Source organism: Apium graveolens, chromosome 4, assembly GCF_009905375.1.
Source record: "Apium graveolens cultivar Ventura chromosome 4, ASM990537v1, whole genome shotgun sequence".
NCBI lineage: Eukaryota > Viridiplantae > Streptophyta > Magnoliopsida > Apiales > Apiaceae > Apium > Apium graveolens.
The window spans coordinates 4,814,965-4,825,738 of NC_133650.1; the positions used below are offsets into that span (position 1 = coordinate 4,814,965).

At 34.3% G+C, this 10,774-nt stretch overlaps 1 protein-coding gene across 1 annotated transcript; it reads left to right on the forward strand.

Moving 5' to 3' along the window:
- The first annotated feature begins 4,737 nt into the window (after nt 1-4,737).
- On the forward strand, nt 4,738-10,380 carry LOC141717550 (phospholipid:diacylglycerol acyltransferase 1-like). Its single transcript, XM_074519673.1, has 6 exons — nt 4,738-5,610; nt 6,749-6,971; nt 7,036-7,319; nt 7,748-8,054; nt 8,936-9,195; nt 9,452-10,380. Exons 1-6 carry the CDS (start codon nt 5,189-5,191, stop codon nt 9,927-9,929), a joined length of 1,974 nt encoding a protein of 657 aa, XP_074375774.1. The 5' UTR covers nt 4,738-5,188; the 3' UTR covers nt 9,930-10,380.
- Nucleotides 10,381-10,774: the final 394 nt, after the last annotated feature.

The window sequence follows — 10,774 nt, forward strand, 5'->3', positions numbered from 1 at the left end:
TGTTGTTAATGTAAAATAATAATTATATTTAAATATAATAAAATGTTTAATAATTGAAATTTGAAAAAAATAAGTGATTCTAAATTTGATTCTAGTGTGGAATAATTTTGGATAAATGTGATTTTATTGTAATTCTATTATAGAACCATTCTAAATTATTTCATCAAATTTCAATGATTTTTTTAAATAAAAAAAATGGGCAACTTCGTTTTTAATTTGGTAATTAATATTTGTAACTATATATGATGAAAAATGAAATAAATTATGTATTTACATTTTTTAAATAATGGTTTTGTACGTATCTCTATCTAAGGAAGCCCTCTATGGATTGACACCCGTATATATATATAGAGAGAGAGAGAGAGAATATAGAGCCAAACTCTATATAGACTACGTTTTTTTGGAGAACATAGAGACCACGTATGTTCTGTAATCAAAACACTATGAAATATTTTATTTTGTGAAGTATGTTTTACGAATATCATTAATTCATTAAAATTGTTGAAGATCATTTAAGTTTAATAAGTATAATTTGTATGTTCTGCAATTTGAATAAATGTTCAGCAAACTAAAAATGTTTCGTAGAATAAAATATTTCGTAATGTTCTACATGGAGTACGTATATGATATTCAAGATTTTGAATAAAATAATAATTTTTGTAGAACATAATTCATAAAATAATACATTTTGCAATGTTTTTATGCAATATTTTACTTGCAGAATATAAATGGTCTCCGTGGTCTCCAATAAAAACATGGTTTCCGTAAAATTTGACTCTCTCTATATATATATTCAGTTGAGGTCTTATATTAAAATGGTACAAAATTGTTACCGTAAGAATCGTGAATAAAATGTGAGTGGCGAGAGATGAAATATTTTTCTAGGATAATCAAAATATTGAATTTTAAGGCCTAGTTAGGTTAAAAAAGAAGATAAGTATTCACTTGATCACAAATTCGAATCTCACGGGAGAATTTATGAGTATGCCTCATGAACCAGAACATATCGTTCAAATGCGATTTATCTTGTTTTACGTGATTTGCGGAATATTGCATGAGTTCATGGGACCCAATACGCATCCGAAGAATAGCAGTTGCGGGTACCCCACGATTAAAAAAAATATTGAACTCTATAAGATTTTTTGAAGGTTGTAAACATCGAAAATTTAACGAAAATTATTCGTGGGCCATGTCCTTTCCACTCCATTATGTCTTTCTCGTTTATCGCCTTTAGACTAGTGCATTGCAGACTCAGATTCTGTCGAGTTCAGGCATCACATCGTGTGATTCTTCTTTTCAGTGTGCTCTTGATAATTTCTCGACCCTTTGTGGTGCGAAGGATCTCTCTGGCACCACTAGCTCTCCTGCCCCCAAATTGATAAAGTTTTTTGCAAAAAGCCATTTTGATGTCATTGAGACCAGTCTTGCTTCTCATTATGTGCCGAGTCCCCGTCAGATCTCTATTATGAGTTGCATTCGCGCTCCTCATGCTCAGGATTTATTGTTTACCATCCCTATTGATAGGTTGGGGCAGAGGATGTTCAATTGGTCCCAAGGTAAAGATGCATGTCTGGATGTAACTGATATTTCTCCTTTTGCTGGTGGGGGAGTGAGTTCATGGGCTCCTGGGAGTGGCGTTGCTAAATGCGGTGGAAAAGAAAAAAAAAGTAGTATTTTAGGCTTTGCGCTGATCATGATTATTCCTTTATCCCATTTGCCTTCTCTACTTTTGGGGAACTAGACACGGAAGCGTTGGATGTTCTCTCGCGTCTCAAGACTTTTTCCATTATTCTCTCTATTAATGCTGAAAGTGGTGTTTTTCTTTTTCATAGGTTAAGCTTTTGTATTCAGAAAGGGGTGAAAGCGCAACTTGTGTCTCGACTCGCTTCTAATTTTTCGAGTTAAATTAGTCCAGGTTTATTTACTCAAAAAAATAATACTTTATAAGTAAAAAATTACGAGTTAGACATTATAGTATTGGGCATGTAATGATAAGTTTTAATTCGATGATAACTAGTATCACTTGGATTATTCAACTTCAGTCTTCTTTGTATTTTGATAGTATGGAAAACTTCATTTCCAATAAACATAACATACTCACTTCTTTAGGCCCTCTCACAAAATCCGGGTAATCCAGTTGGATTTGGGCCGATAGCCAACTCAAATGGGCCACTGGACCTCGTTTGCAGAAATCTCTGCTACTAAATTGCAAAACTATGGTCATACTCTATCAATCATAAAATTTTGGTGATTGAGAGAATGAAATTTGCAATATTTTACGGAGATTTATTTTTAAAATTTTTTAAAGAGGTGCCTAACAATTACAATTTGAATAATTTTTTTTATAGAAAACTGATCATTAGCCACAATTCTAAAAAATAAAAAGAAATATTCGGGAATCATGTTATAAATTCAAAAGTTTAACAAGAATTTATAATTATGTCTCATGAGTCAAAGTTTATCGTTTAATTGCGGTTTAGATTAGTTCATGTTATTTACATGCTATTACGTAAATTCGCGAGGTTTACACGAATGGTAGCGGCTGCGTGTTTCTTGCGATAATAATAATAAAAAAAATATTATGTAGGGTAAGATTTAGTCATGACTCCATGCTTTATTCAACTTTTGCTCTAGACATAAGAATAAGAAAAAGAAATAGTTTTCGAAGTTTATTATGCAATTTTGAAGAGTTTGATTTAGTGATAAAAATTTATATGAAATTACATCTATAGTCGATACTTCAAACTGATTGGGATGAAACGAATAAATGTATATGTTAAATCTAATAAATCGTTTCAATATATTTTTAGATACCATATAACTTTTTTATTAGTAAATTAAATCATCTTAGTAAAGTTATTGTAAATTTTTAAAGCACTACTTGGCGGAATAACAAAGTAAGTTTGCAGGACCTTCGTTAAAGTATAGACACATTTAAATTTTAAAGTTTGAGGTAACCGTTAACAGATTCGTTTTTTGTTAAAAAACATGCCCAAATGGCATGTCATTTACAAATTAAATATAATAAAATTTAATAAATAATTATTGTATTAATATACAGTGAACTTTAATATAAAAGTAAAGTCTGTGGACAGTAACAATCAAATACCATTTTATAATTCATTTACATTAGTAACTTTTTAGATACTAAAATATATGTAAATATTTTAAAATTATATTTTTATTTCAGAATATTTCTATTTTTTTAAACTAAAATATTTCTAATATTAAAATAATTATTAAAAAATAAAAAAATTAGTAAAAAGGCATGCCGAATCATGAAAAAACATGTCCGACTAATTGACGTAATGACATGTCCATCTTGGCATTGGCATGCCCGTACCGCTCTGACATACACCGTAATACGTGGGCATTAAAGTAAATTAAGCAAAAGCTGACGAAACTTTCAACAATCCAATAGAAAATTTTATAAATTAATATTAGTAAAAAAAACAACGTTCTGTACTTTCCAAGCTGTCGCCATTTCAGTCGTGCTTTTTAAAATAATTCAAGCCATGCTGCGTAGCACAAGTATCTAAGATTTGAATTGATTTTTCCAAATGCCGACAAGCTGTGGAAAATTAAAAACAGGGACGGGCTCACTATATGCATCGTGTTTATAAAAATTACTCTTTTATAAATATGTGTTTATAAAGATTTGAATTGATTTTTCACCAAAACAACTTCATTACTCTTTTAGAATATGGTATGATCTTCATATAAAATTGTTTTAAATAAGATATACCGGGTGCATGTTGGGAAATCTTAAATATGTGATTTATTACTTAAAATGAATAACTGGTAAATAAGTGATAAGTTGATATATAATTATAAATTATATAAGTGTTTGCATAAATTTACTTAGAAGATAGATTTTTTTACTTAAATACATTAAATAATTAATTAATAAATAAAATTATCTTATTCATGAAGTTTCAATTAGAAAAATATTGAAAACCCCTATATTTATAAAATCAAAATTAATTAAAAACAAAAAAAATCAAATAAATTTTTAAAAACACGTAATTACTAACTTTCAACTTATTGGTTTAAAATTTGCTCGCTGTGACTGGTTTTAGACATTTTCATCTCATTAATTGTTGCTCATGAGGAAAACGTTGAGGTAGATCGTAAGGTAAGAGGCGTGGGGGACATCGGTTCCGTGAATTTACTAATGCCGTATTAGTACTTTAGAAAGTTTGCTCGTTAGTTAGGTCGCTTTTAATAAGGATATTTAGGTTTGATTAAAAAGATAAAAATGGCTTTTCTCGCTTAGTATTGCTTTGGCTTCATCGTATCTTTTTTACACATACATTATATATTTTCGTTAAATGACCTGTCCTCCCTTATCGCTGACCCCCACCATGTAGTTAAAAGCAAGCCCGTAAAAATTATTTCAAAAGTAAGTGCAATATGTAAACAAGGACGTATCACAATATTTTTGTATTTGCGAAATGAGTGAATTTGTCAGTGATGTCAAGGGAATAAGCCTTGAATTTTTGAGAATGAAAATATCGGAATTGTTTTCTTTGATAGACGTTCTTAAAAATGTGAATGTAATCCTCACAACGAGAGTAAAATTCAAAAAATCATAGCAATTCGTCACAAACTTTTGGTCAAACATGCCGGTCTATCTTTACCCCGGGTCCTAGGTTTTCACTACAAAAATTCAGTTAATTGCCATCGAAAGCTTTGCTATTACCAAAATACTAATCTTAAATCTTAAATATAGAAGAAAAATAGTATAAACAAAGATGAGAGTATTCAAAAATCAGTTACACATTAAATATCTAGAGAGTTCTAGGAGGCGCAAACCCGATTCACGAAATTGAATGGTGCCAAATCGGCGGGGAGACATATATCGTCTTTACTGTAAAAGCTAACCGGTAATACTACGCCACCTCACACCTCGCCGGCCCCACATCTCACGTACTCACGTTCTAAACGCAGCTGCATCGCCTCCATCTCAATCCAACCTCATCATCGTTTTCTCCCCCCAACACAGGGAGATAGAGAGAGACGAGAGAGAAGTGGGAGGGAGGAGAGAGATTGAGAGAGAAGTGGGAGAGACAGAGAGAGGAGAGAGATTGAGAGAGAGAGAGGAGAGAGATTGAGAGAGAAGTGGGAGAGATAGAGAGAGAGGAGAGAGAAGTGGGAGAGAGAGAGGGAGGGAGAGAGATAGAGAGAGATGGCATTGATTAGAAGAAAAAAGGCACCGGGAAGCGAGAATCAAGGAACATCAGATGTGAAAATAACAGACGATGATAACAAGAAAAACAAAAAACCAATACAAAAGAACAAAAGATGGACTTGTTTAGACAATTGTTGCTGGTTTATAGGATGCATATGTGTAAGTTGGTGGCTTTTGTTGTTCTCTTTCAATGCTATGCCAGCCTCGTTTCCTCAATTCGTCACGGAGGCTATTACGGGACCCTGGCCTGATCCTCCTGGTGTGAAAGTTTCGAAAGAAGGGTTGTTTGCTAAGCATCCTGTTGTTTTTGTGCCTGGTATTGTTACGGGTGGTCTCGAGCTATGGGAAGGTCATAATTGTACTGAGGGATTGTTTAGGAAGCGTCTCTGGGGTGGTACTTTCGGTGAAGTCTACAAAAGGTATTATTTTTAGGTCTTTGTTGTTGTAATTGTGTTGTTATTGTAGTTTAATGGATTGGCAGTTTTAGGGATTTTAGTGAGTTTTTGGATGAATTGTTTGGATTTTCTGTTAAAGATCGCTACTTTTAAGTTCTTTTTTATGTTTTTCTAATTGGGATTATTGTAGTACATCTGGTGAAGTCTACAAAGCCTATTATTTCTAGGCCTTTGTTGTGGTAATTGTAGTGTTACCGTAGTCTAATGGATAGGCAGTTTTAGGGGTTTTAGTGAGTTTGTGGATTAAGTGTTTGAATTTGGTGTTAAAGACTGGTACTTTTAAGTTTTTTTCTTTAATGTTTCTCTAATTAGATTTAGTATAATACTCGGTGAGTTTGTGGATGAAGTGTTTGAATTTATCTGTTAAAGATGGGTACTTTTAAGTTCTTTTTTTATGGTTTTCTATTTTGAATTGGTGTAGTACTTTCGGACTTTCGGTGAAGCCTACAAAAGGTATTATTTTTAGGCATTCGTTGTTGCATTTGTGTTATAATCGAAGTCCAATGGATTGGCAGTTTTAGGGATTTTAGTGAGTTTGTGGATCTAGTGTTTTTTTTTTGTTGAAGATTGCTACTTTTAAGTTCTTTTTTTTATGTTTCTCTACTTAGAATTGGTGTAGTACTTCTGGAGAAGTCTACAAAAGTTTACAGTTTTAGGCCTTTGTCATTATAATCGAGCGGGACTGGCAATTTTAGGGATTTTGTGGGTGAGTTGTGTAAATTCCTAATAAATATTGGTACTTTTAAGTTAATTTTTTTATGTTTCGCAACTTATAATTGGGGTAGAATTGCTACTCAAAGTAGACTTTGTTGGTCTATTTGTTTTTCCCCTGGGAGTGGACTTAAGAGTGATCCCAGAGTAGAAGAGCTTGCTTGTGGGCAATTTTGTGGAGGATTTGTGTAAATCTCCTGTTTAATATTGGTGCTTTTAACTTATTTTTTATGTTTCTCTATTTGTAATGGGAATACGGATACTCATGATCGATTTTTTTGTTCTGCTTATTATACCCTGGGTGTAGACTTAAGAGTGATCACAGATCGAAATAGTTTGCTCGTATTGTGAGTGATTAGGTTGATGTTATTCCTTATGTTTTTGCTTGCAGGCCTTTATGCTGGGCGGAGCATATGTCGTTGGACAATGAAACTGGGATGGATCCTCCTGGTGTGAGGGTCAGGCCTGTTACTGGACTAGTGGCTGCAGACTACTTTGCTGCTGGTTATTTTGTTTGGGCTGTTTTGATTGCTAATTTGGCCCGAATTGGGTATGAGGAGAAGAATATGTACATGGCTTCATATGATTGGAGACTTTCTTTTCAAAATACGGAGGTATTAAATTTATTTGTTAAAAACCCTGGATATGAGCTTCTATTGACGATGAACTTATTTGCAGGTGAGGGACCAGACTCTTAGCAGGATTAAAAGTAATATAGAACTGATGGTTGCTACAAGCGGAGGCAAGAAAGCAGTTATTATCCCTCACTCAATGGGTGTTTTGTACTTCTTGCATTTCATGAAATGGGTAGAGGCACCGGCTCCAATGGGTGGTGGTGGTGGACCAGATTGGTGCGCTAAACATATAAAGACTGTAGTGAATATTGGTGGTCCATTTTTAGGTGTTCCGAAATCTGTCCCTGGGCTTTTGTCTGCTGAAGTTAGGGATATTGCCGTCCTCAGGTTTTTTTTGCCTTCCTTTACTATTTTAATAAGTAAATATAGTAGACTCTGGATACCTCTACATAATATTTACATAAGAAGCATTCTTAAGCTCAAAATTAATTCAAAGACAGAAAAAGAGTAGATGTCAAAATTATCTTTTGCTTTGTTAATTGCACGCACACACCCACTTTGCCTTAAGGCTCAAGTCCTCAACCTCTCTTAAAACCAAAAAGTAATGAGGGGAATACCTCTAGAGTCTAGAGCAAGAGGCCTCTGAAAAGTATGAATTAACCGTTTTCTTCTTTAATCTTTAAAGTTTTAGTCGTTTTAAAATTGAGGAAGACATGTGTTTTGGCACATTTCGTAGATAGCCCTCTGGGTTCTGTCATCCTTGGTTTATACAATGGTCTGTCAACTGATGCCTGTGATATTCAATTTAACTGCAGAGCTGTTGCTCCAGGCGTCCTGGATAAGGATTTATTTCGTTTTCAAATGATGTTGCAACATGTGATGAAGATGACCCGCACTTGGGATTCTACCATGTCAATGTTACCAAAAGGCGGGGACACAATATGGGGTGGTCTTGACTGGTCTCCGGAGGAAGATTATTGTCAAAATAGAAGAAATCAGAACCACAATGATACTAAAAATCCTGCTTCTCATGAAAAGAATTCTAACTATGGTAGGATAATATCATTTGGGCAAGAAGCTGCAGACGCTGCTGCTTTGGAGCTTAAGAGAATCGACTTTCGGGTAAGGTTTTTGATTAACCTTAGATATCTACTGGTTGGCGATGTTTATTAGGGATAACTTTTCTTAAAGTATCTCGGATTGTATGTTAGACTCATCTAGCACATAAATAAAAGTTTTCAAGATGTAACTTATATAAATTTATGTTGGTGCTACAAGAAGTATTATTGGACAAGCCAAACAGTCCCACATATATGTTTGTGTTTCCAAAACATAAGCCGTATGGCTACTCAATTCTTAGTTAATTGTTTTTGGAATAGACCCCATTTGTCATTTTTTTGAATTTTTTTTTCTATTGGAACTAGTAGATATGTTTATCATTTTATGCCTTCTCCATCAGATGTGTTGGATCTGGATGGAGGAAATGTTGATCAGGCTTCATGTAGCCTACTTGCCTGATTATGCCGAGACAAGGACTATAATCAAAAACGAATTATTAGTTACTAGAATAGTCGTTCATTTAGGTTCTGTTACATCATCATCTTTACAAGTGCACAAATTTTCTGAACCCTCAAAATTATATTACAGTTCTGTTTTTAGGCGTGTTATGAGTTGAAATGTTAGAAGCAGAAGTAATGTCAAAAATCGCTGTTAAAAATGATTAACATTTAATTGGGGGAGCAGAAATGCAGGATGGAAGGGCTGCCACATGAAGGAACTTTCTGCTTTTGAGCCTTGATGAAAGCCGTAGTGTTAAACTAGTGACCAACTAATTAGCTGTGAGCTAGTTTCAGTAAAAATGTGGTGCGCCTTAACCAAGTTTCTTTTACTTGTTGAGAGCTGAACTGCAGCTATGTGGCAGTTAATTTATCAGCTTGATCTGGTATTATAGCACTTATATGTTCATTGTTGTCCAACAAAGCCTCACTATCTGTTTTGTGTAGGATGCCATCAAGGGTAGAACTGTTGCAAATAGTAGTTGTCAGGAAGTGTGGACAGAATATCATGAAATGGGTTATGGTGGTATTGATGCTGCTGTAGAATACAAAGTTTATACAGCTGATGAAGTTGTGGAACTGCTCGAGTTTGTTGCTCCAAAGATGATGGCACGCGGCAGTGCTCACTTTTCATACGGGATAGCTGAGAATTTGAATGATCCAAAATATGATCATTACAAGTACTGGTCCAACCCATTGGAAACAAAGTAAGGTCTATTGTCCTTCGTGCACTAGTTGTCATCTACTAATATCAAATGGCATTTTTGTCTCTCTGATTATTCTTTAACTACTTCTCAGTATATGTGTGTACATGTCAATTTATATTTAAACCATCCTTGGGTGAATGTAGGCCAGTTATATTTTTGTTTCTCAGTTGGTTCAAATTGACTGTACTGACATTAAAATACCTCACAGCAATGCAAGGTCTACAAAATTACACAATAATTGTTTTTAATCTTTCAGGTTGCCAAATGCTCCGGACATGGAAATCTATACAATGTATGGAGTTGGCATCCCAACTGAAAGAGCATATGTCTACAAGCTCACACATTCAGCAGAATGCACTATCCCGTTTCAAATTGATACTTCAGCAGATCGTGTAGATAGCTGTTTGACAGATGGTGTTTTTACAGTAGATGGAGATGAGACAGTGCCCGCATTGAGTGCGGGTTTCATGTGCGCAAAAGGTTGGCGTGGGAAAACCAGATTTAATCCTTCTGGAATCAAAACTTATATCAGGGAGTATAATCACGCTCCACCAGCTACTTTTCTGGAGGGTCGTGGGACTCAAAGCGGTGCCCATGTGGATATCATGGGAAACTTTGCCCTTATAGAGGATATTTTAAGAGTTGCAGCTGGGGCTACCGGAGAAGAACTGGGGGGAGATATCATTTACTCAGACATCTTAAAATGGTCAGAAAAGATAAATTTAAACCTATGAATGTAGGCGGTGAGTGATCCGATCTCTTACACAACCAGACATGGTAAGCGACATAACTTCAGTCTGCACGTCTCTAATGCCAGTCACCTAATTTATTTTACGTGGCTCCACTGTTATGCACACAAACTCGTTGGTAGCGAACTTCAACTGCAGCAGCGTGTACCATATTAGCTATCGTTACAACCATCTTGTTCTGTTGTTTCTTGTGAGCTTAGAATTTGGATATTAATATTGCTGTTGTAAAACCCTGGCATCGATCATGCTTAGAATGTTTTGGTATCAGTTTTCGAAAGATTTGTAAGCTTAATTTTCTAGTAGAAGCAGTATTGGATGCTCCCAGGAATACTTATTCAATCATTTCAGTTTAGCTCTTGTTCTGATTCACAGACTGTAATGTTAAATAGAACAATTCAAGCTCTAGACAGTAAATTCATTAACCTGTTTTCTCTCATTGTTCACAGGAGATTGGCCTGTAAGTTTATACCTTGTTTTTGTTCTGGACCTGTAGTTCTTTTAGTTGTTCTTTATAGTTGTCTAGAAATGTATTGCTTAGAAGAGTATTTGAATAAAAAATCAACTCGAAACTCAATAACTAATCATTAAAGTTATACAGGATAAACAAATCATGCCAGTCGAAATGACAACAGAAAATCAACATAAATCTGGTCTGTCAGAGACATTAGTTTTAATTCTAGAATGTTGCAATGAAAAAAAAATATTCAAAGCCAAGTTTGTTTTTGTCACGCTAGAATTGAAATAAAAATGATTGATGTAATATTGAAGAATAAAATGAAAAAAGAAAGATTTTCTAGAATGTTAATTTTTAAAGAATTACAGAGTTTGGA

What these genes read in the sequence shown, in the direction of transcription:
- LOC141717550 (XM_074519673.1), top strand. Translation starts at nt 5,189, where the DNA reads ATGGCATTGATTAGAAGAAAAAAGGCACCGGGAAGCGAGAATCAAGGA. An exon ending in TTTCTTTTCAAAATACGGAG is followed by an intron (nt 6,972 to 7,035) that starts GTATTAAATTTA and finishes ACTTATTTGCAG; the next exon opens with GTGAGGGACCAGACTCTTAG. An exon ending in TCCAACCCATTGGAAACAAA is followed by an intron (nt 9,196 to 9,451) that starts GTAAGGTCTATT and finishes TTAATCTTTCAG; the next exon opens with GTTGCCAAATGCTCCGGACA.